The sequence below is a fragment of the Brachyhypopomus gauderio genome, chromosome 14, assembly GCF_052324685.1.
Source record: "Brachyhypopomus gauderio isolate BG-103 chromosome 14, BGAUD_0.2, whole genome shotgun sequence".
Classification (NCBI taxonomy): domain Eukaryota; kingdom Metazoa; phylum Chordata; class Actinopteri; order Gymnotiformes; family Hypopomidae; genus Brachyhypopomus; species Brachyhypopomus gauderio.
The window spans coordinates 12,792,422-12,818,672 of record NC_135224.1 but is presented as its reverse complement, the minus strand read 5'-3'; the positions used below and the strand labels follow the sequence as shown (position 1 = coordinate 12,818,672).

Genomic DNA, 26,251 nt, shown 5'->3' with positions numbered 1-26,251 from the left:
AGGATACATTTACAATTGCAGCATTTATCAGACGCTCTAATCCTGAGCGACTTACAAAGTGCTTTGCATCTGATCACAGAATTCATCCTAGGTAATGGTACAGATTTAAAGATACCATTGAGTCATCTGCTACTACTAAACTACAGGAGTCAATGTCATTACCTAGTTTTTGCAAGTTAGACGTTTGCCAAGAAGCACAAATAACCATAGACATACAATTTTTAGAACACGGGAAGGATCTGCAAGGAAGAATGGCAGAGGATCCCCAAATCCAGATGTGAATCCCTTTTTGCATCATTCCCAAGAAGACTCATGACTGTACTAGATACTCGCTCAATACTGAGCAAAGGGTCTGAATACTTATGACCATGTGATATTTCAGTTTTTCTTTTTTAATAAATTTGCAAAAAATTCTACTCTTGTTTTTTTTCTGTCAGCATGGGGTGCTGAGTGTACATGCAAAAATGAACTTTTTTGATTTTAGCAAATAGCTGCAATAAAACAGAGTGAAAATTTTTAAAGGGTCTGAATACTTTCTGTACCCACTGTACAACTGCATACACGTTGCCCCTCATGTGTCACATGTTTGCATTTGCTACTTGGTTTTGATTCAGAGGTTCAGATGCCTGAACGCCAAGTGCATTCCTTGCGTCAGAGAGTCCACTTCAACATGGACAATGACCTTTCCAGGGGGACAAGCCCTCTGTTGGAAATAGGCACAAATCCAGGGACATCATCGCTACGACCAGTTGATTCATTTGTCCTGACTTTAACCTTCGATTAGTGTCTAAGCTTCCATGCAGATATGGAAACTATCGTCTGCAAATGAAACGGCACCCATGTTTTCAATAACAGTGTCTACAGGAACCAGGTGAGTGCTATTTGTAAAGCTGGGGAATTTAATGTGCTGGTGTGGGATTCATGGGCAGGTCTTCCTGACTACTCACAAAGGCTTGAGAAGATTACACTTCCATTCCAGAAACATCTCCTTGATTAGACCCATGACAAATTAATGAACACTTCCTAATTAATTTGTCAAAAACAAAAAAAAACACATTTAGGGAGAGAACAGTATCCTAGGAGTGTGACTATTGGTTAACGATACTGTTGTACAGTTTATCTCTGCTTGTCCAGAAAATGTTTTGGTGATTAGCATATTTTGGCCCTTCGAGCATCCTCCTGTGAGTTAGGGTTCACAGGAGCCCTTTACTTCATTCTGCTGTAGCCCAAGGCCCCGCTGTGTGGCCCCGTTTCCTTTGACCTTTTTCAGGCGCACATGAGAGACACAATAGACGTAGGAAGGAAACTGATTTCTTGCATCCTGTTTTGGGCTGGGGGGTTTGGGGGGGGCACTTACCATCAGCTTTGGGAATGCTCAGACAATCTGCACACAAACAAACACACTAAGAAAAGCATTTATACAAACTATGTTTAAAAGGAAATAGCTGCATTCTGGTGGATGAATGGCTTCATATATGTGATCGTACACCAATCCCTTGTTAGCCATCACCTCCAGATTGGGTCCTAAATGTGACACAACTCTTGTAGTGTATGATGTAATGTTAGGTGTGGTGGGTGAGCCTCACTCATATAAGCACTGCTCTGTGTGCCCTCCGCACAGCTGCTCCTCACTCCCAACACCCCCTTCTACAACTACAACAGTGGTCCCTTGACACAGCGCTAATCATGATGAGCATCCTTTCCCATAGGCCGAGACCAAATTTAGTCCAACACCTCCTTTTTCAGTGTTGTGATGCGATTGCTCGCCCAAGCAGTTCCTCGTGGCAAGGCAAAGTCGCGTTTAGGTTATAATGTCCCTGGAAGGTGTGGCGTGTCGGAGCGGGACTAGGCCCGCCCCATACGTGTGGCGTGGAGAAAAACGAAATGTGGCAGCACACTTTTGCGGAGCTGCCCGAGGCGTGGCTGTGCTGTGTCGTGGCGGTATGGCCGCGTGCTGACTCCATCACTTCACCGGGATTCGAAAAAAGACCGAACAAGGCTTGTGGAGGAGCACGAGCACAGCCCGGTGTGCCGTTCCTGTCAGGACGGCAGGGAATTCTCACCCTGGCTGAACCACACCCCGATAACTCCGCCCCCCTGTGCAGCCCATTAGCCCTCCACCCAAGTGAAGGCTGGTGTATTTCCTCCACTTAACTACAGGAAGTGGCAGAATAAGCACCCTGAGCTGGATGCGAACACCTCTCTTTTTGATCACTGACCCTATTGCGCCCGTCTGAAGCTGCAGCGTGTCGTCGTAGGCAACAGAAGAACGTCATGGCCACTGGCGTCCTCCTCTTCATCTTCTCTTGTGTTCTGAGTAAGTCGAGTCTATCGTCATTACTGTGTAGTGTGACCGTTTGTGGGATGGGTGTCGATAATTGATGAGTAAAATATGGTCACATTATTTTACAGCAAAGAATGCAATACCTGATGTCAGTGCAGCTCTACCAAACGGCACAGGTAGAAGTGTTTGTTTCTCAAAATGTGTATTAATATTCAGTGCATTAATACTGATGTCAGTAGATGTGGGTGCCTTTCAGAGGCAGTTGCTGAAATGTGTGTGCTTTAAAATAAAAGTGAACTGTGAAAGCAGTGGTCAGCTTCAGTCATATAATTTAGCTTCAGATGTTTGTGAAAGTATAATCATTGATTATTGTTCCGTATAGTCTATTGATAAACAGCAGTGGTTGAATAAAGGAGCTCAACTATAGTGTGATGCCTGGGAGGTTGATTTGTTTATCACCAGTTCCATTAGTCGATTTTATACAACATGTAAACAGACATGTTGAGGCCGTGGCATTCCTTCATAATGACATACAAGTTGTTATAAATCACATTGTGCCAGACAGCGAGAAGACAGTTTCCACCCTGGACAGGAAACTTGGACGGGAAGCCCCCAAGAGCCTCTGTGTGTGTGTGTGTGTGTGTGTGTGTGTGTGTGTGTGTGTGTGTGTGTGTGTGTGTGTGTGAGAGAGAGAGAGAGAGAGAGAGCAAGAGAAGGATGCAGCTTTTCATAGTTGTGCTCATATGTGGAGTGGATGTCTGTACTGGGCGACAAGGAAATGAATGATACAGGGTTCGTACGGTCATGAAAAACCTGGAAAAGTTATGGAATTTGAAAATAGCAATTTCCAGGCCTGGATAAGTTTTGGAAAAATAAAAAATACTCAAATGTTTTGGAAAAGTCATGGAAATTTGCTTGACACAATAAATGTATGTTGTTCTGATAACCGGAAGAAAAAATTAATAAATATAATATAGCCATTTTTTTTCATTGTGCGGACCGCTAACGTAACTTCACACATTAGTTCACTGCGTTAGCGTCGGACTCCAAGCGGAGCTGTAGATTGTACTTTGATGTAAATCAGCGTAATGCTGGTTAATGCCGATTAAACAATGACTGCTTCAGTTGGACAAATACAAGCTATGGCTTGTGAAAGACAAGGATACGGGGCGTGCAAAATGTGCACGGTTAACGATGGGGTTAGAGACTGAAAAGTCCGTCATAAAGCAGTTTTCGTCGTTAAGCGCGACCCTAGATTTAGATACGTTTTGATCGTAAACACAGTATAGAAAAAAAACTAACGATGTCCTCGTGCGTACAACGCGAGAAAGAGCGATCGTGTTGCCGAGATGGGCTGCAGTGGAGCCTGTGCTGCCTCAGCTTATCGTACACAACACTCCACAACACTCCACTGTGCTGCCACTGCTCCTCCGTGCACGCGCGAAATAAAAAACGGAGTGTCTATTTGCACCCGGGTACAAGTAGCATTTGCCACACAGCGAGGCTATTTTCACCCCTTAATAAAAAAAAAAAAAAAGCGAACCCATCTGCGCATGTCTACCAATGAATGCGCGGGAGCGAAAAGGCGCAAATTCAAAGGAACCGAAACGGAGACAGTAGGAAACGGTAAGCAGAATTTGGTTAATAGTTATGTATAAAAGGTCCATCACTCAATTTAACTTTACATTTTAAGATATATATTTAAGAAATAGTGTGAGAATTATTATCCAACGAACACTGATATATTTTTGAGCTAATAGGAGCATAATAGTGGCGAACGTAAAGTGTTACCGGGTGGGGGGTGTAAAATGGACACAGCGAGAAAAAAAAGACAGATTTCAAGTGTGCAGAAACAGTCTAAATAGTCGTTTGAACTAACCTAGTGAAAACCGGGACATTAAATGATTTTTATTTTTTGCCGGGACCGAATATTAAAAAGAAGGAAAACCGGGACAAACCGGGACAGCGACGTGAAAACCGGGACAGGTGGCAACACTAACTGGCGCTACAGAGCTTGGAGGCAGACACAAACGCTGAGGAGAGCGAGATTTATTAAGAGGAATGACCATGATCAAAGTCGTTCAAACAGGCAGGGGTCATAACGGGCGAGCCATCCAGGTTTGACAAATAAACAGGCATGACGATACTAAGAATTAAACTAAGACACCGAACGAACACTTTAAACCAAACACGGGGTAAACGCATACAAAGTAGAAAATCAGGCTACAGAAAACACAGACGACTGAGCAACGAAATGAGTAGAACTCACAGACCAGGAAGCGTAGAACACTGAACAAAGAGCATGAATAACAAGAGCACAACACGACCAAAGAGCATGAATAACAAGAGCACAACACGACCAAAGAGCATGAATAACAAGAGCACAACACGACCAAAGAGCATGAATAACAAGAGCACAACACGACCAAAGAGCATGAATAACAAGAGCACAAACTAACCAAATAGAACAAAACAACCAATAACCGATAAGTGAAACACTGGGACTATAAATACACAGAACTAAACTAGACACACAGGTGAAGACACTGATGACACGGGCGTGTCAGACGAGGGGAAACCATGGAGACAGACACGCAGGGAACAACACAGACACAAGGACAGGAACCCGAAGTGACAGAGAGGGGGGTGTAGCCCTACGTGACAGTCGCATTGCTATCTTACAAAAACAATTTTGTCCAGTCTATTTTTTGAGTTTTGTGTAAAATTATATAATTTTGTCTTTTTGTTCTCTATTTTTGTGTTGTTTCAGTACACACAAAGGACATGAATGTGTATAACAAAAGATGTACAGTCCTTTTGAATTAAGGTTTTTGCATGACAGAGTCAATATGCCAGACTTATAATGTAATGACTATTTTATATAAGCTAATATTTGTGTTTTCTCCCAAGAAGGAAGAAAAGCTAAAGAACATTTGTGAAGGATACTCCTTCGACAGTTGTGAGGAATTCCAGAGAGCACTGAGATTATGGAGTGAAGAGGGCTACCATCCAATGCACAAAATTAAAATTTATTTAAACATGATGTAAATAATAAAAACCCCAATTTATTTCTTTAAAAAATGTACAAACCATCCAGAAAAAATGAATTAGTCATAGAATCTGTCTTCTGCATTCTGTGAAATTAAATAAAATTAAAGAGGCTGATAATGTACTGGCAGGAAGAATATTTGTATACATCATACTGTAACGCTGGCGACTGGGTGAAGGACGAGACACAGAATCCTGTTCGCTACAGACGTTACTTTATTTGTCTTTACACATATAGCGCAGACAGCGCACGTTTAACACTCATATAGAGACACGTAGACTCAAACAACGACGAGCACAAGACACTGTGTGAACGCACATTAAATAGACAAACTACATAAACCCCACATGATGACGAGACGAGCCACAGGTAAAACGAATTATCACAGGACGCAACCGCACCCACGGAGATCCACTGACGCAGACGACGTAAACACACGCCCAAAGGGAGGGGTCGGGGACCATAACGTGACACATACAATGTGGTGTACATATCAGGGTGCTACAGACAGATATTAACTTGTGTTACATTTTGTTTTAACATTATTTATCACTGGCAGTATATTACATGTAGTATTTACCATGTGATTACTGCCATTAGCGGTAAGTGACTTAGGATAATTAAATTGCTATTTAAATTCTAAGCATGGTAAAGAAAAAGACTCACAAGTGAAAAACAAAATTCAAACAGGTCTACCCCATAACCCCAAATAAAAGTATCTTCACTTCTTGTAAAATAATTTGTAAGTAAAATGGAACACAAAAGAATAGTACTAATCTTTGATAAATCAAAATGTTGGGTGCAAATAGTACACACTGCTACGTATAGCCGGGTGCAAATAGCACACACTGCTGCATATACCCGGGTGCAAATAGCACACACTGCTATGTACACCCGGGTGCAAATAGCACACACTGCTGCATATACCCGGGTGCAAATAGCACACACTGCTATGTACACCCGGGTGCAAATAGCACACACTGCTGCATATACTCGGGTGCAAATAACACATACTGCTGCATATACCCGGGTGCAAATAGCATCTGCCAATAAAAAAAAAAAGTAGGTCGTAACTCCGGTTTATATTGATATTGAAAATACGGTAAATGTTTATTTTTTCAATTAAACCACGTGGCTTGTCATTAATTTATGATATACTGTGGAATTTTGGCCTGGATTTTTTCTTATTTTTCATGTCTACACATATGTTTAGAGAATGTATAGTCATTAAAATTTGCTTCAAAGTCATGGAAAAGTCATGGAAAAGTCATGGAAATTGATTGTCAAAAAAGTGTATGAACCCTGATGATAAAATTTTGGACATTAGAATGCAATGCATAACATGATAGTGCTTCTGACAAGACACATGGGTCGTCACCAAATGAAAAGCTACCATGTCAAAAACAAAAACAGAATTGTTCAATGTCTACGTGGGTAATTTCAGTCTCCTGTCTGTTTAGGTACCACGCTTTCTGCAACGGTGACACCAACAAACGATACAATACAGAGTGAGTCCCAACTCTTCTTCTTTAACAGTAGTTAGGACTACAGTGTTGAAGAGAAGTAGATATCTTCTAGATATCTTCTATCTGGTTAGAGAAGGTTAGGAAGGTTTTAAGTTGAAAAAGTTTATAACTTATAAAAGGAAAAATATAACTTCAAATGGGATAAAATGTACCACAGAATATAACTGAACTTGGAAAGTGCAGCCTGCATGCTTCTGTGTTTATTTTTCTTGTGTGGGAACATCAGTGTAGGGTGGGCCATTAGTTGTGGAGATAACCAGCATCAACCACTCTGCCCTCTCTCACAGGGGACAGCGCCATTGTCCAGAGAATCAGACCTCAGTGTGTATTTCATAGATTATCAATAGAGTAACTAACCACAAGCATTCGACATTAAGATGTGGTGAATCTCACTCGAACTGAGCTGTGCAGCACCACAAGTTTCCACTGCCACAGATGCTTCTCCCCTTTCATGGGCATTTATTTTTTTGCAAACATGTTTTTGTGCAAATAGCTGACGAAAGTGAAGACTGCATGAGGATGTTTGTTTTGCTCGTGTAATTTCACCAGTTCAGGTTGGGCATTAACTGGTGCTGACAGGAAAATTGTAAATCAAACAAGTTGGAAAATATCTAAAAGTTTATGAGGCTGTAAACATTATGAAGTTATATTTTTTTGTATATTTTTTGTGTTTTTTAAAATAATTTTTATAATAGCATGAAAGAAAAAATCATTCAAACTTTCTGTTTACACTCCTCAGCCTCTTCATTAGAAACACACAGCCATTTCCCCACCCTTTATCAGTAGTTATTTTCTCTCATTGGCTGGAAGTTTGGGTGGTGGACCAGCCTCAACCCCTCAGGGACACAGATACAGGGGAAGTCCACAGCAATCCTGCGGTGCCTGACACACTCGCAGCAGCTCAGCACCCACCACCACACCACTGTTGTGCTAAGAATGATCTGCCCCCCAAATAACAAAATGCACCTAGATATGAAAGGTGTATCTAAGAAAGTTGCAAAAAAATGAAGAATAAATATTGATTGAACATAAAGTATCAAAGGTCTGGTCAGTTTAGGCCACGTGATGTTGCTTTACTTGTTAAAGCTGTGATAATCGATTGTGTCCGTTATAGTCCACTGATAAACAGTAATTAAGTAAAATAGTTGGCTTAACCAGAGTAGTTGTGTAAATTAACCCATGTGCATTTCTGTCAACAGGCAGGTCAGTTAGTTTAGAGAGAGAGACAGAAAATGTTCAACATGAAGTGGTTTTTCACAGTGGGGTGGGTAGATGTCTGGTGAAGCAAAGCTCTTCTGTTGCTCACTGGAATCCAATACAACACAATATGATAAGAGAGCTTCTAACAAGCCACATAGGTCAGCATCGAATAAATAAATAAAATATGGGTAAGGCACAAATATTTACCCTGTGCCCCTAAAGTCAAAGCTGTGTATGATAACTCCATTTCAAGACACAGATGTTGAACTGTAATGTTTGATAGTTTGTTAAGACCCTTGGGCCAAATATGCACCAAGGCATCCAGTGTGAATGGTCCAGTATCATCCTGGCCTTGTTCTGGGTCAACGTCTAAGTCAGTAATTTCATTCTCCTGTCTGTTTAGATACCACACTTCCTACAACAGTGACAAAAACAAACGTTACAGTACAGGGTGAGTCTCAACTCCTCTTCCCAGCAGTGCAGAACTGCAGTGTTATTATGTTACTATGACCATCTTCTCGTCAGCGGAATGGAAGGTGTAAAAGGTTTGTAGTTTCATCTCTCGAGACGTCTCCAAATCTCTACATGCAAAATATTAACCAGAATTTTTTACAGGGTCCCCTAAGGAAAGTGCTCCCCCACCACACACACACACACACAGACACACACACCTATACCATTGTTAACGGAAGATAGACATCAGCTAAAGGTTGCATGCAGTATATCATAGTTAAGAAGGTTTTATGCTGTAGACAAGTTAAGGAAAAATATAGCTAAAGAATGGGCAACTGTAGCCTACATGCTTCTGTGTTTATTTTTCTTGTGTGGGAACATCAGTGTAGGGTGGGCCATTAGCTGTGGAGATAACCAGCATCAACCACTCTGCCCTCTCTCACAGGGGACAGAGTCTTTGTCCAGAGAATCAGACCTCAGTGTGTATTTCATAAATCAACAATAGAACAAGAATAGAACATGGGAGTTGGAAAACAGACAAAAAAATGCACTACACTATAAATATTTTCTTCCCTCCTTTGTTTCTTCTTTATTTTATTTTTATTTATTTTTTTTACAAAATAATCCATTAGATGTCTCTACAATAGAAGGTGAATATGTTTAATGTAAATGAGTTATTCTGATGGTGACAGTAGTAAGGAATGATGCTTCATGTAATCCATTGATAAATAGCAGGTGGACAGAATTGTTCATATTTTCTGGTAAATAAAATGTTTCCAATTTTTTTCCTTTTGGAGTCCTATTACTCAGTTGGTACTATCATGCAAATGAATTTCTTAAGTAATAATGTGAGGCTTTTTAATGCTTAGATAACAGCAACACTACTGGACCACAAGACTCATTCACGACAAATGGTAAATCTCACTCACAGTACCACTGCTGCAGACACTTCTCCCCTTTTACATGCTTTTCTCTCGTTTGTGAAAATATTTTTGTGCAAATGGCTGAGGAAAGTTAAGGCTGAACAAGTTATGAGGATGTTTTCTTTGCTTGAGTAATGTCTCCAGTTCAGGTCAGGCATTACGTGCTCCTCCCAGGAGCGACAAGTGTTGTCCAACAAGTCCACCCTCATATTTAGTCTGTATGGAAATTTCTAATCAACAATATATCAAGCAAGTTGGAACATACACAAAGGTTTCTGAGACCCAAAGCACTATCAAGTTTCTTTTAAATAATTATTCTATAAAGGAATAATTCATTCAAACTTTCTGTTTACACTCCTCAGCCTCTTCATTAGAAACACACAGCCATTTCCCCACCCTTTATCAGTAGTTATTTTCTCTCATTGGCTGGAAGTTTGGGTGGTGGACCAGCCTCAACCCCTCAGGGACACAGATACAGGGGAAGTCCACAGCAATCCTGCGGTGCCTGACACACTCACAGCAGCTCAGCACCCACCACCACACCACTGTTGTGCTAAGAATGATCTGCCCCCCAAATAATACCCAGTCAACAGTGGACCTGTGATAAAAGGGGAAGAGGCTTGTGCTTTAGCTGCAGTCCATCACTGTACTCTTACAAAATGCACTTAGATATTATAGATGGACATAACAAAGTTGCAAGAAAGTGGTAGATGTATATAAATAATCAAAACAATCAGTTTAGGGCATATCATTTTGTTTTACTTTTTGTAAAAAAAAAAAATGGAAAAAGCACAACTATTTATCCTTTGTCCCTAATGTCAAAGCTCATTATGTTGAACTGTAATGTTTGATAGTCTGTTAATAGTCTTTGGGCCAAATATGCACCAAGACATCCAGTGTGAATGGTTCAGTATCATGCTGGGCTCGTACTGGGTCAATGTCTACGTGGGTAATTTCAGTATGCTGTCTGTTTAGGTACCACGCTCCTTGCAACGGTAACACCAACAAACGATACAATACAGAGTGAGTCCCAACTCTTCTTCTTTAAAAGTAGTTCAGGACTACAGTGTTGAAGAGAAGTAGATATCTTTTATCTGGTTATAGTGTATATTAGAGATGGTGAGGAAGGTTTAAAGTTGTAAGGGGTTAAGAAAAAATATTACTTCAAATGGGATAAAATGTACCACAGAATATAACTGAACTTGGAAAGTACAGCCTGCATGCTTCTGTTTATTTTTCTTGTGTGGGAACATCAGTGTAGGGTGGGCCATTAGTTGTGGAGATAACCAGCATCAACCACTCTGCCCTCTCTCACAGGGGACAGAGTCATTGTCCAGAGAATCAGACCTCAGTGTGTATTTCATAGATTATCAATAGAGTAACTAACCACAAGCATTCGACATTAAGATATGGTGAATCTCACTCAAACTGAGCCGTGCAGCACCACAAGTTTCCACTGCCACAGATGCTTCTCCCCTTTCACGGGCATTTTTCTCATTTGTGAGGATATTTTTGTACAGCTAAGGAAAGAGGAGACTGCATAAGAGGATGTTTATTTTGCTCCTATAATTGCACCAGATCAGTTTGGGCATTAACTACTCCTCATAGGAGGGAGAAGTGTTGGCCTATGAGTCAAACTTCAAATGCACTAAGTATATCAACAACATAACAATCAACAATGCATCTAGATATGAAGGTTAGATACGTATCAAAATTGCGAGTGAGTGAATGCATATCCACTGTAATGCTGGGGGAGTCAGGAAAGAAGGAGCAGTGGGTGAGGATGGCAGAGGTATATCTTTACTTTCCACGATTCAAGATAATGCAGCAACAGACTCGCACACTGAATTCACTCTCTCCCAGCATGAAAATAAGCAATAGGTAAAAATAAGGCACGTGTCCGGTGCAGTCTCTCTCTCTCTCTCTCTCTCTCTCTCTCTCTCTCTCTCTTAGTAGCAAAGGTGAAGTCCACACATTGTTTCACTCTCGAATGGCTTTAATGTGCAGAACTGGATGTGACAACCTGTGGGTTTAAATAGGCAGAGAAATGAAGTGAACTGATGGGGTGGGGGGTGTCCGTAGGAGGGAGAGGGGGCGTGGCAGTGGTTTGGGGTGTGTACGTGATAGAGGGCGTGCGTCTGTGACATCCGCAATCGAAGGTGTTGTCAATTTAGCTGTAATTTACCTTTCGTTTGTTGTGAAAACAGTCTATTATAAACAGAATTTATCTATCAATTAGTCAACTGATTAATTTGTAATCTATTACTAAATGGTAGTTCAACAAAGATGTTGGGTAAAAAAGAGTAGGTGGGTAAACTGGCTCACCTGCAGTTGTTACCTGGAGGGGTAATTACTTTAGCACCAGCTATGCTAGACCAGCTTATGTTGGCCAAGACATATACATAGTGGCAGTTATGATTCATTTATGACATAAATAGTGTTTATCCTGTACATGACACATGGACAGGAAGCTCAGAAAGAGAGAGAGAGAGAGAGGATGTAGTTTTTTACACTTTTACACTGGTTTTATATTTGGAGTGGATATCAGTACTGGGGATGAGGGAGTGGATGCTTTTCCTTTGGTCATTGGATTGCAATATATAACACAATATGATAAGAGAGTTTCCTACAAGCCACATGAATCAGCTCCAAAAAAAAGAAAAATATTCACTCTCTGCCCCTAAAGTCAACGCTCAGTATGATAACTAAATTTCAAGACACAGAAGCTGAACTGTAATGTTTGATCTGTTCATACTCTTGGGTCAAATGTGCACCAAGACATCCCGTGTCATGCTGGGCTTGTACTGGTTCAACGTTTAAGTCAGTAATTTCACTCTCCTGTCTCTTTAGATGCCACACTTCCTGCAACAGTGACGCCAACAAATGGTACAATACAAAGTGAGTCCCAACTCTTCTTCACAGAACTACCATGTTACAACCTTCTTTTTATTAGATGAATGGAAGGTGTAAAACTGGCTGATGTACTGGCACTGAGTAAGCATCACACGGTTGTAAGTCTGAGAAATATGAGGCCAGTCCCACCAGACTGTTACATGCAGTTAGCTGAGTTCTACACTTTGTATAGTGACAAAGGGGATTTGTGCTTATTCATAATATGCTTTTCTAACGTTTAATAAGTGAGTCATGATTTGTCACGAACTGTATTTCATCTTTGCTTTCTATTATTTTATATATTTGTAAGTATACGTAAATATACAAGCAGATGCTTCTCCGCACTTTAGTATCTGTATTAGTAGCAGTTTATTCTGACTTGTCACGGTGAGGCGGCCCCCTACCGGTCGCCTCCGTCCACAGCGGCTGTTGTTGTTGTTGTTTTGTGACGTCATGTGCGTCCCTCAGGTGGGCGGAGCCCGTGATCTGTCTCACCTGAGGGTCGTTTGTTTGCCTATATATGTCTTGTCTTTGTACCAGTTGACCGCTGGTCATTATAGCCTTAATTTGGAGATATTGCACAGGTTTTTAGTTTGCACACTTTCTATTAAACCATCCTTTTTCCCTGAGACTTCGCGTGATCGCTTCCTTTTTGTTCGCACTCCCTGCCCGTCACATGACTGGATACAAAATAACTTTCAATTGAGGTAATATCAATGTCCTTATGCTTTAACGGACATTAGAAACAACACTTTCTTTACCAGGTGAGCCTCATGCTAACTGACCTGTACTGAATCACGTGCAATTTGTCATGCATTTTCCATTAAATGTTTCCCTCAAACCTTTATAGATTTGGAAGAAATTGCTGTTACTAATAATGTTACTGGAGAGACATTTTAGCACACGAGTGCTGTGAGATGTGTGAGTGCTGTGTAATGTGTTATGATCTTGTGTGATGCGAGAGTGCTGTGTGATCCTGTGTGATGCGTGAGTGCTGTTTTGATCCTGTGTGATGCGTGAGTGCTGTGTTTTGATCCTGTGTGATGCGTGAGTGCTGTGTTTTGATCCTGTGTGATACGTGAGTGCTATGTGATGATACTGTGTGATGCGTGAGTGCTGTGTGATGATCCTGTGTGATGCGTGAGTGCTGTGTGATGATCCTGTGTGATGCGTGAGTGCTATCTGATGATCCTGTGTGATGCGTGAGTGCTGTGTGATGATCCTGTGTGATGCGTGAGTGCTGTGTGATGATACTGTGTGATGCATGAAAGCTGTGTGATGTTCCTGTGTGATGCGTGAGTGCTGTGTTTTGATCCTGTGTGATGCGTGAGTGCTGTGTGATGATACTGTGTGATGCGTGAGTGCTGTGTGATGATCCTGTGTGATGCGTGAGTGCTGTGTGATGATCCTGTGTGATGCGTGAGTGCTGTGTGATGATCCTGTGTGATGCGTGAGTGCTGTGTGATGATACTGTGTGATGCGTGAAAGCTGTGTGATGATCCTGTGTGATGCGTGAGTGCTGTGTTTTGATCCTGTGTGATGCGTGAGTGCTGTGTTTTGATCCTGTGTGATGCGTGAGTGCTGTGTAATGATCCTGTGTGATGCGTGAGTGCTATGTGATGATCCTGTGTGATGCGTGAGTGCAGTGTAATGTGTGAAGATCCTGTGTGATGCGTGAGTGCAGTATAATGATCCTGTGTGATGCGTGAGTGCTATGTGATAATACTGTGTGATGCGTGAGTGCTGTGTGATGATCCTGTGTGATGCGTGAGTGCAGTGTAATGTGTGAAGATCCTGTGTGATGCGTGAGTGCAGTATAATGATCCTGTGTGATGCGTGAGTGCTGTGTGATGATCCTGTGTGATGCGTGAGTGCTGTGTGATGATACTGTGTGATGCATGAGTGCTGTGTGATGATCCTGTGTGATGCGGGAGTGCTGTGTGATGATACTGTGTGATGCGTGAGTGCTGTGTGATGATACTGTGTGATGCGTGAGTGCTGTGTGATGATCCTGTGTGATGCGTGAGTGCTGTGTGATGATCCTGTGTGATGCGTGAGTGCTGTGTGATGATCCTGTGTGATGCGTGAGTGCTGTGCAATGATCCTGTGTGATGCGTGAGTGCTGTGCGATGATCCTGTGTGATGCGTGAGTGCTGTGTGATGATCCTGTGAGATGCGTGAGTGCTGTGTGATGATTCTGTGAGATGCGTGAGTGCTGTGTGATGATCCTGTGAGATGCGTGAGTGCTGTGTGATGATCCTGTGTGATGCTTGTTGTTCTCCTGCTTGGCTGAATGAAGAGTTGCATGGCTTTGCTTACCAATATACTGTCCTACAGTATGACTGCATAGTGATGTCCTTTAAGATGAATTAGTTCCACTGCATCTGATTTGTCAAACACTGTGATAACAGAATACTATAAAATCCCTTTTTTTATATTGAACCACTGTATACTGCATGAATGCCAAAATGTTCAGTCAAAGCACACACAGATTCTCCTTAGCCTTGTGATTACATTGAAATATTTCCCATAATTTTGCTAGAATTCAGTATGATATATTAATAGCAAGCAAGTTCCTTTGTTATTAGTTTTTTATCCATAGTGACCTGTTCTGACTGCATGTATAAATACATGTATAAATATACATTTCCAAGTCTGAAATTTTGATTTCTCACTCATTAGTAGACAGACCATCTGGTTCAACAAAGAGTTCTCCCCTTTCCCCAACAATGACATTATCCCCAGGTTAGTACAGTAACATGGGCTCTCTCTGCTCATGCTAACACACTGGTCATTACCATAACAGCAGTTATGATGAGTATAATGCATGGGTTTTGAATTGCTCATTTGTTGTGTCTATAACAACAATTTGAATTGGGGACCAGGACACCCCCACAACAAGTCAACATAAGAACAACTGTATATTCTTTCAGAGCCGATGACATCAGCAAATGTTCGTGCATGTGTGTTTGTGTTTGTCTATGGAAATCAACAGTTTCATTTTTCAGGTATAAAGTCTACAACTGCCACAAAAACAACCAAAAATTCCACAACCAGTAGCAACACTGACGGTGCGTATATGGTGTAAAGGTGCACCTGCAAAGGTGAATCTAAGTGTGTATGAGATTGTATAAAGTGTATTCAAGCTTAATGAAGTGACCAAGCAGTACAGTAATTGCCAATATCTTTTGAATGGCCATAGCTTTTCAGCTTTTCCCCTACTAATTCAGGGAAGGTCAAAGGACTGCACACCCAACTGCTGAAGAGAGTTAACAGTGAAGTTATTTAAGGTCTACTATAAATAAAGACATTGGTTCTGATATTCTGCTAGTCTCTGGGCAGAACTCAACTCCAAGAAAATAGAAAATAGAAAACATAAAATAGCATAACATGTAAACCATCTCAGAGTGGGCTTCAGTTGCTGCAGGCTCCATCAAACTATGGTGAAAATCAGTGAGTGCTGGTGTGTGTGTGTGTGTGTGTGTGTGTGTGTGTGTGTGTGTGTGTGTATAAACATATATAATGTTACACAGAGAGAATTCAAAAATTCAAATGATAATAGTGAACAGTGTCATGGTAGCACATTCCCTCTAAAATATGGATTACATGGGCCGTTATTTACATATCAGTTTTGATTGCCTTTCATCTTGGGAACAGATGTATTTGTAGCAGCGGTAAATTAATTCCAGTACACTAATTATTGCTATGAGAGTTCTATGAATAGGAATTCATAGAAATAACTATAAATATTAGAAGAAATACAGAGAAAATGAGAAGACCACAAATGTTTGACCTTTATTAACCTTTTTTATAGGACACAAGCATGAGAAACTCGCATCAATCGGTAAATCAAATCATATTTCAGCTCTCCTCAAATTCATGGAATTATATATAATAATTACAATATAATTGTTGTCTTCACATCAATTCCCTGCTGCTGGAAAGTTTCATGTGAATATCTTGCCAAATGATAATTACAAATTTCAAACTCAGAAACAACTTTTATATTCATACACTAAAGTCATACACTAAAAATATAGCGATTATCTGGTCTTAATATAACCAGATAATATCAATATGATTTCATGATGTGATATTAAGAGTTTTAATGGAGTTTATGTTATGTTTTATGTGTTGTTTGTGGATCATGATATAAAGTCAAATTCTTTATGGAACAAGCATTGTTACACAGATACATTGTGATGGTTGTGTTACAGATTACAACTATCTTTGGCTGTTGTTGATTTTGGTGGTGGCTGTGGCTGTAATAATATACTGCAAGTTTAAGAGGGTGAAAATACATCACCATCCAGGTATTCCTTAAAACCTGTGTAAATGTACTAATGTAAATGTAATGTTCTACATGGACATGTGTTTATACTTACCCAATAGTAAGCAAACCAATCTAAGTTTTTTTTCCTTTTGGTTGACCTCTCTAGAAATGACAGACAATGGAACTGAGAAGTGAGTATTTCAGCCCCTTAGAATTTTTTTTTATTCATTTGCATTAGGTATACAGTGGTGTCAGGTGTTAGGTATGCAGTGGTGGTGTCAGGTATACAGTAGTGTTAGGTGTTAGGTATACAATGGTGTATGGTGTTAGGTATGCAGTGGTGGTGTCAGGTATACAGTAGTGTTAGGTATACAATGGTGTTAGGTATGCAGTAGTGTTAGATGTTAGGTACACCAGTGGTGTTAGGTGTTAGATATACAGTGGTGTCAGGTGTTAGGTATACAGTGGTGTTAGGTGTTAGGTATGCAGTGGTGTTAGGTATGCAGTGGTGTCAGGTGTTAGGTATACAGTGGTGTATGGTGTTAGGTATACAGTGGTGTAAGGTGTTAGGTATGCAGTGGTGGTGTCAGGTATACAGTAGTGTTAGGTGTTAGGTATACAATGGTGTTAGGCATGCAGTAGTGTTAGATGTTAGGTACACCAGTGGTGTTAGGTGTTAGATATACAGTGGTGTCAGGTGTTAGGTATACAGTGGTGTTAGGTATGCAGCGGTGTTAGGTATGCAGTGGTGTCAGGTGTTAGGTATGCAGTGGTGTTAGGTATGCAGTGGTGTTAGCTGTTAGGTATGCAGTGGTGTTAGGTGTTAGGTATGCAGTGGTGTTGGGTATACAGTGGTGTTCGGTGTTAGGTATGTAGTGGTGTTGGGAATAAATAATGACTGTTTCTGTACCATCCTTATCTGGAAAGATCTACTGAAGTGTTGTAGGTGTTCTTGCTAGGAAGATCATCCGCTATATAGAATGAAGAAGATTCCCATTGAATGAGATACGGAAAGTTGGCAAGTACAGTATTCTCAACTGACAATTCATAAATGATAATTAAGACACTTTTTCTGTCATTGCTCCCATGTTGCTAATGAAAAGTGCGTCGTTTCAAAGGACGGACAGCAACAAAGATGGGGTTATGCTCCTGGGAGTGAAGACATCAGGTGCTGAGGAGAATGGTATGGGATGCAGTTTATTGACGTGCATAAATTATTAATCCTATAAACTACTAGTCCTATGATTTTTAGTGGGTTTCAGCTGCAAAGCATGTTAGGCCATTTAAAATGAACCAGTTAGCCTTGTAGCATTTAGGCTGTGCATTCAGGGTAAGATATAAACTTACAAGAAGGAATTGCTTAAACAATGCCATGGCCTCCCACATGAACTCCCTCCTTATGATCACAGACTGTGGCTGATTTGTTTGTAAGTTACTATTGCTGTTGCACTACCAAAAAGCATCTCTTAAGGCTTTACTGCTGTTCAACATTAAAATGATGGCCAACTTCATCCAAACATGTAAGCTTTATACACTGAAACAATTTAGCTAAGTCATTCTTTAGCAAGTGTAATCTCCTTGTTTCCTTCAAGAGCATTCCCTGAAATCAAATGAGTTCTCTGAGAAGAAAAGGCAAGTCAAATAGCATGTGCTCTCTTCTAATCCATTCCTTCCCTCATGCTTGATGGGCCAAGATCCCTACCTCCATTGCATCAGCTCAGGCTCTCCACACGCACTTGCTCAGAGGAAGCGGAGGGCTTTTAATAACTCATTGTTGCTGGCAGGGAAGGGAGCACTTTTGGCTTGGCTGACCAAGGGAAGGTGTTTCCTGCTGTTTATCCTTTTAGCCCTCTCCCCACACACGCCTTGTAAAGACCACTAGAAGATGAAAGATAGCCACTTCCATAGCCTAACACTACCTATTTTGGAGCAGGACCATTGTGTGCCAGTGGTCACTGGCAAATGCCATTGTACATACTTGGGTTTTACTCTTTTGCTATTTTAAAGGAGCAACGGCGAGGAACTTTACAGCATTTACACCATTTCTCACTTTCCATATGTCACTATCATAGAGCTGTTGTCTTCATCGTGTTTAATTTGGAATTGGTAAGGAATGAAGGACTGGTTAATCAGTGTTTTTGGAACAGGAAACATTTGAGAATGAATCACCTAGGCTTACAGACTTGAGCGTCAATACAGCATTGTGTCTGTGTCCCTATTTGCTTTTTCTTTGTGTGCAACAAAATGGCTGCCTGAGAATTGAAAAAAAAAAAATCAAAATGAAACCAAATAAAACTGATCATTTTGAGCAGTGTGGCATCCGATACCATTAATTGTGCTGAATAGTGATTCACTTGCTCGATTTCAGTAAATTAAAGAGGATGCGCCATGTTTGACTGTAACAATCCAAACACTTTCAGAACAGGAGAAACACAAAGATCTCAAATGTAGTCGCAGCTATATAACAACTCCCATAACTTGTTAGTGCACTCATCTGATTGCGCAGAGTAACAAGAAACACTTCGACATGACATAGTGATTGTTATTTTGTTATTTTGATCTTATTTCAAAAGCTATTTTGAGACATGAGCATTGTTTGAAGTACATATATGAGCAATGCGTGCTGTAATAGCTTTTTTATTAGATTGTCAACATGGACACTAATGACTAACTTTCTACCCATTTAAACGTTCTATAGTGACACCTAGTGGATACAGTATTTCTTTCAGAAACACAGAAGCAGCAGATATATATTTTTTCTTTCAAATGCTTCTAGCTCCTGTGAATCTTTCTCTAAACATGGCTAGATGCAAAATGTGTGTGAAGGAAAATCATCGTCTGGCAGCTCATGAAATTCAGCATGGTTCTTTTAACACCTTCGTCTAGCTGCAGCTAAATGAGGGGGAGGACGAACGGAGAGTCTGAACAGAGGCGTTGAATCAGGGCCCTACAGTGGAAGACGAAGACCACAAGCTTCAGTGATGTTCTTCTGGAGTGGAATGGAATGATGCAGTGTACTTTGCATTTCATGTTTGTCGTGCATTAGCACTTGCGATTTTTAGGAGCAAAACTGCTGGACAAAAATTGCTGTATTGTTATAAAATCCCTGACTTTTCTCCTGCTTGGGCCTTTTTTTTATATTTTATTTTGTATGCTCAAAATATTTTATTATATTTTGTTCCATGAGAATACATAGGGGTGCCAGTTTTTAATTATATTCTTTGAATGTTTTATTAAATGTTTGCCCAACATTTAAAATATTATGGTTCTCCTTTGCACAGTAGCAACATCTTTTCATGACTTCTTATTAATTTGAAAAGTGTAAAAAGACTAAAAAATAAATTGCTGATTTCTGACTGTGAGAAAAGTCTGCAAGGATGTGGATTTAACAAACAGCATAGCTCAACATATATTTTACCATTAAAAACGTGCATTTTACATAGAGTTTGTGACTATTTGATTGTAGCAAGATCCTGATCACTGGCTAGGTGCTTGCTTTCACTTAATATTATATTTACATTAAGTGAAAAAATCTGATTTATGGTTGTATAGTTACAGAATTACATAGCCAACTGTAGAACTGAACCATCTGAATCTTCAGATGACCTGAGCTTCCATCTGGGAAGCATAATGATTTTTAACAAGTAATGGTTTGAATATGCTCCCTTGTTTCAGTAGACTTATTTTGAACAAGCCTGGGACCACCGAAACCAGTTTGATCAGAAAACTGGTGCGGAATTTCAGATATTCACACTTCAAACTAATTTAGTTTTGAGAAAGCTGTCGAGATGTGCTTTCAGCAGAAATATTCATCATTCACTGGAAAAATAAAGCTGTCTAGTTCTTTAAAACTGCTGTGTACAACAGTGTTATCTTTAGATGTGAAATACGACAGCTGTTCTTTATGCAGCATCATCTGCTGACCAGGCTTACTGCGTAAGGTATACCCAGACCACCATGTACTGCCATTTCTCTTTCTTAATTTTGTATTAACTGTATATTTACACTGATAAATGTTGCTCTGAGCAATTCTGATCTGCAATTTTTTGAACATGCAACACAAAACAAAAACAATAAAACAATTTTTAAAAATCAGAAGCACTGTACTTTCTTGCACTTTTTTGTTTTAAACTCAAATCTGAGCAAATCAGAAGCGGCACTCTCCCAGCAGTTTCTCCAATGACCCGAGGCTACGCTTGGGTGCCGGGTGACAGCACAGTGAGCATGGTGTGCAGAAATGCACGTGTGTGTCTGCCGTTCAGCTCTCTGTGGTTGCTGGCACCATGGCAGGTGGGCCATCTCGCCGGGCACCGTGTCAACAAGGCACCATGTCCCAGCTGTCACATAAAAATGCTCGATTCTTACGCAGTTCAGGTGTGAACTTTGAAAGGCCTGCTGCAGGATGCAGCTCATGGCATCCCAGCTCAACTGGAAGAATACACCAGGGTCACGAGTTTGATTCCAAGAGAGCACACATATCGTCACCCTGGAAAACCAAAGATAGAGAGAGAGAGAGAGAGAAAACAAGTTCCTACAGATAGATGTGTGCGTGTTATTTTACATGTACTAATGTTTTACAGCCAAGCTCCGGCAGGCCTTTACTATATACTTTACCATATATACATCTGTAGCAAGTTCTGTAGCCATCACAAGGTCCTATAGGTAGTCTCATAGCCATCTGGATCACACATACATTGACTAGTCACACATGAAGAAAGAAGGTATTATTCAGCCATGGGTCCATTTGGCTACCTGATTTGGCTACCTGATTGGTCCTCTCTTGTCTATCTCAAACATGTACTGTGATGGACACTGACAAACTCTGAGATGCAAAACCAAAGCTACAGATCATGTTAGCTGTATATTTAGGAATAGGTCCAGCATCAGGCTCTGATATTGATATTACCAGCACCTGTGGTGGTCTACCCTTACCAAAGGTTGGCTCGTCCTCCTAAGAGCTCTTAAGTCAGTTCAGCAAATATGTACTGCGTTTTATTGTATAACCCAGCTCAGTCAAGAATTTTTTTGTATTCTTATTCAGTTATGTCTAGTAAAAAGACAAATGATTGACAAAATATAATTGACACTATGAAAAAAGGTTTGTAGTTCCAGCTAAAAAAGTTTTAATTCGAATATGAAATATTTTATATGCACAAAAATATTAAAGTCAAACAAATTGGAAATAATATTTCAATAATATAGGGGTGTATTCAACTAAGGATTTTCATAGTCGAATCTGATTCGTCAGCTTTTCCCTTTAGCCTAAATGGGGGGTGGGGGGGGGGGTGGCGAACGTAAGTTGCTCAGCGGGGGGGGGGGGGGGTCGTGTAATGATTGTTGAGCGGGCGAGGGGGCGCCATGTAGCGATTGTTATAAATAAAATAAATGAGTATTATTATTTACATTGAGGGGGCGGCTTTCGCCCCCCCCCCCGTGGTGCCGGCCCTGCTGCGCGTATTCTATAGCGTGTTCAGCTCCGCTCGTTTGGATTGTGCAACAGCAGGGTGTGATTTATTAATGTGTAGTAAGGAAGATGCCTATTGTTAATGCACAAACATCATTTAAAAATATTTATTAACAGAAATTAGGATGACTTTATTTGACAAAAGGCTATATATAACGAAAACAAAGACATTTCATGTAACAACGCTTAGCTGCATCCTTGGGCACCCCCATGCAGTCAGAATGGTATATTCGACTATGACGTTCATAATCGACTAGGGGGTATAGTCGACTATCGAATCAGCAACTATTGCATGTCACCCCTATAATATACCACATCTTGTATACACTTATGAAGTTGCTTTGGTCAAGGTTGACAATTTCTCCAAGGCAAAAATGCATTTCTATTTGTTCACCCAGTATATGTTTCATCTAACTGAATCTTTCTGTCCTACCCAGAGTTTCAAAGCAGCCACTAACACTATCATGGTAGAATGTTTTTGAACCTGTTTTTTCAGAGCATCCCCTTTTGCTTAGAAGCTCTAAGTGGTTGTTTGGCTGTTAACATGGAAGGGCTGGGAGAATATGAGTCATAGCTCACTAGTGGATGGAGAAACTATCAAAGAACAAACACCCCCCTTGTATAGACACACTGATAAGAGGCCAATCAGCCCAGAGATTGAACATACTCACTTCAGGCCAGAGTCACTCACACAGTCCGGCCCATCAGCAGGCCTCTGCGTTCAGAGTCATCATTACCGTCTGCTGGTGAAACATCTGGACAAACACACAGCCACAAAAGCATTTCAGTGACTGTTAGAGCTACTAGTCATGATTGTTCTGCAGTCTAGTGTATAGGAAATGTAATTAGCCTTGAACCCACTGATGAGGGCCTGGCATAATTTATAATTGCCTTTGATATTTTTCTTAAATGTACTGTAGGTGACAAAAAAGCAGACAGAGACCTAAGGATAGCATTTTACAATAGCAGTCGGTGAATACTTAAAACACTTACTGTTCACAATAACCACAATCCCAGTGGTGGTTCTATGGGGGGGGCAGTCACAATATCCTTGGCCCCCCTATAACACCCCCCCCCCCCCCCCCCCCCAAATGAGGCGTGACCCTGTGACAACAGACATACTGGTCCTGGTCTGGTCCTCCCAGTCCACATGGTCTTCTAGAACAGGGGTCTCCAACCTTTTTGGAACTGGGAGCTACTTGGCGACGAACGAAAGTTGTTGAGCGGGGGGGGGGGGGGGGGGGGGGGGGGGGGGGGGGGGGGGCGAAAGTTGTGTGTGTGAGTGTCAATTGCTAAGCGGGAAGACCGCTAGCAACCGCGGACAATCTATAATGGTAGCAAAAACATAAACGATGCAGCGCTTTGGTGCATGGCGCTATAGTGAGCTATTTTTAAAACAAGCCCGCGGGCGACTCATGACGTGGGTGACCCCTGGTTTATTCAATATTGACGGCAGCCTAACTTTTTGATTGACAGCTAATTGAGCAATAGAACACAAGAGGAAGTGTGTTATCGTGAATATATGTACATGCCGTTACTTGACAACGCGTCCGCGGAGTGATACAGAGAATGAGAATACCGTGCTGTTATCACACATATCTGCAGGGTTAGAACACTTCTCAACCAGTCGGATTGTGAACTAACTGTTGTATAATTGGCGAATAATCATTTAGTGTTAGAAGGGGAGGGACAACTGTGAATTTTGATTGGACATAAATTTAAGTAGATTTCTCGATGGGACCAATTAGGTTTACAAATTTATATGTAATTCATTGGCCCTTTGGCGAGCTACTCGGAAAGGGGTGGCGAGCTACTGGTAGCTCGCGAGCGACGTGTTGGAGACCCCTGGTCTAGAACCACTACTGCACCATCCTTGAGATAAACACATCCATATTTACTCCTCGTGAGAAAAGTTGTTAGTTGTATATGTTGTTTCATATACTTTTATACTTTTACATTTTTTTGTTTAGAAAACTCATTTAAGAAAAAAAGACCAATGACCAATGCGATCACATGATCACATTACTCTGAACGACCTATTTGTATGTCCTTTTTGGGTCCTCTCTCTCACTGTCTCAGTCTCTCTCTCTCTCTCTCTCTCTCTCTCTCTCTCTCTTTCACTCTTCCCCCTACTTCTGTCTCTCTCTCCCCATTAAGAAATGTCAGCTGTCTTGTTTGTGTGTATCTCAGAGGTGCTCCCTGCATGAAAATATAAGTGACTCTGTTTACTTACCAGGATCTTGTTCAAGCCATGTGACCGACTGGATTCCATTACCTCTTGGCTGTCAACATATGTGTGTGTGTGTGTGTGTGTGTGTGTGTGTGTGTGTGTGTGTGTGTGTGTGTGTGTGTGTGTGTGTGTGTGTGTGTGTGTGTGTGTGTGTGTGTGTGTGTGTGTATGTGTATGTCAGGGATACTAAATTGTCCAATTGCATGAAGAAAAACAGCTTTTGACTGCATGGTATAATGATCTACTTACTGTGCTTACTGAACAAGTTGTGTAACTTGTGTAACAGATGCATGTAGAGTTGTGTTTATAGCCATTCTACAGTCCACCACAGCTTCCTCATTGTGAGGTTTTAACAAGACGACTACTGAGACTCAGAAGAACTGTGTGGGACAGTTCCTATAAAGACTATTATTTTTGTTACGTCATAGTCTGCTCTAAACATGCTCCATAAGGATTTGGGCTATTCCATTTCATAAGCAAAATAGATATAATTATATGGTATCTTTCACTAGTATTTCATAATGCAGTTCTTAATTTGCTTGGAATGTGACTTACAAATTAATGAGGAGTTTGATACTTTTTCTTCTCAAACTGAATAACTGAAACCTTTAAGATAAATATTTGATGTTAATTAACAATTGTTTATTAAAATTCTTAAATGTAGCCTAAAGCCTGTTTCACTGTTTAACTAAACAGAAGGCTTGTGCTAGTTCACTGTAACCCACGTGCACATGTGGTCGCTAAGCTATTAATAGGGATCCTGGGCAACCCTGTGAAATGTTCACCAAGTTTCTGTCAAGTTGCATCTGAACAATGTCTCCTTGCTTTTAGCACTAAAGTTACTGAGTATGGGGAGATATGGGGAATGTATATGTATGTATATGTATATATATATATATATATATATATATATATATATATATATATATATATATATATATATATATATATATATATATATATATATATATATATATGTGTGTGTGTGTGTGTGTGTGTGTGTATATATATATATATATATATATATATATATATATATATATATATATATATATATATATATATATATATATACATGTCAAAAAAGTTTGAACACACCTGCATGTTCTTAATTCTTAATAATAAAAAAGGAATATTGTGCTTACATTTGTTTATAACACTGATACAATTTGGGAAAGGTGTTATATATGAATTCATTCTCTCTCTCTCTCTCTCTCTCTCTCTCTCTCTCTCTCTCTCTCTCTCTCACACACACACACACACACACAATATTAAATGCACCTTTAGCACACAGTTTTATTTCACAACTCTGCAAGGTCTCTGCATGTGTGTGAATGTCTTCAGTACTGATGTAAAACCATCATATGTGCTGCTTCAACTGCTTAACAGAACACCAAGAGCTTGAAAAGCTCTCATCAAAATAGTTAATTCAAAGAATATAATATCTAAGTTAGTCGATATTTGTTTATTAGAACATAAAAACTTGTTCTTTCATTGGTTTGGCATCTTCCCTGTATTTTTATGACGAAAATATTAAAAATAAACAGAATAGGTGTGCCCAAACTTTTGACTGGTAGAAAAAAACACATTTTAATGTAGTCTGTCAAATTAATTGATACAATTGATACTATAACCTTTTATTTATTTGTTTGCATGCTTACCTTTTTGTTTTCTTGTTTGGATGGACAATATGTTTGCTATTGCTTGCACAGTTTTTCACTAAATTTCGTAATTGCGGTTTAGCAGCATTTTAGTTCTGCAGTTATTCTGAAAGGGGTAGAAAATTCCTCGTCGAGACGGCAACAAAGAAATATCGCACGGCGATTGGCTAGCGTCGTAGGGGTCATATTAGCAAATCGGGTCACTCGACTCAAACCCCTGTTTGTTGCTTGGTAGAATTCAGTAATTTCTAGAACGCTAGACGTGTGCTGATTGGTCGGCGTGTGATCAGCTGGCT

At 40.4% G+C, this 26,251-nt stretch overlaps 1 protein-coding gene and 1 long non-coding RNA gene across 4 annotated transcripts; one reads left to right on the top strand and one right to left on the bottom strand.

Annotated features, from left to right (window-relative positions):
- The first annotated feature begins 713 nt into the window (after window positions 1-713).
- LOC143475734 (uncharacterized) lies at window positions 714-20,038 on the top strand. 3 transcript variants are annotated; one of them, XM_076973656.1, is made up of 15 exons: window positions 714-871; window positions 2,161-2,317; window positions 2,413-2,460; window positions 6,794-6,841; window positions 8,463-8,510; window positions 9,382-9,426; window positions 10,411-10,458; window positions 12,286-12,333; window positions 15,010-15,072; window positions 15,336-15,398; window positions 16,142-16,171; window positions 16,545-16,640; window positions 16,767-16,791; window positions 17,704-17,783; window positions 19,487-20,038. In XM_076973656.1, the coding sequence occupies exons 2-15, from the start codon at window positions 2,275-2,277 to the stop codon at window positions 19,498-19,500; spliced, it is 699 nt and encodes a 232-aa protein (XP_076829771.1). In that variant the 5' UTR covers window positions 714-871; window positions 2,161-2,274; the 3' UTR covers window positions 19,501-20,038. The 3 variants fall into 3 exon arrangements, with proteins under 3 accessions (XP_076829771.1, XP_076829773.1, XP_076829772.1); XM_076973658.1 differs by lacking the exon at window positions 2,413-2,460; XM_076973657.1 differs by lacking the exon at window positions 714-871 and having other exon boundaries at window positions 1,916-2,317.
- On the bottom strand, window positions 19,656-26,241 carry LOC143475736 (uncharacterized). The gene is made up of 4 exons (XR_013121105.1): window positions 25,956-26,241; window positions 22,736-22,819; window positions 21,215-21,298; window positions 19,656-21,086 (listed from the first exon to the last, which is right to left on the bottom strand). It is a non-coding gene; the product is annotated as an uncharacterized LOC143475736 (long non-coding RNA).
- Between the last annotated feature and the right edge of the window lie 10 nt (window positions 26,242-26,251).

Excerpts from the sequence above, each read along its gene's own strand:
- LOC143475734 (XM_076973656.1), top strand. The coding sequence starts at position 2,275 with ATGGCCACTGGCGTCCTCCTCTTCATCTTCTCTTGTGTTCTGA. Across the intron at positions 16,172-16,544 it reads TGAGAAACTCGCATCAATCG|ATTACAACTATCTTTGGCTG; the intron begins GTAAATCAAATC and ends GTTGTGTTACAG. Across the intron at positions 16,641-16,766 it reads GAAAATACATCACCATCCAG|AAATGACAGACAATGGAACT; the intron begins GTATTCCTTAAA and ends TGACCTCTCTAG.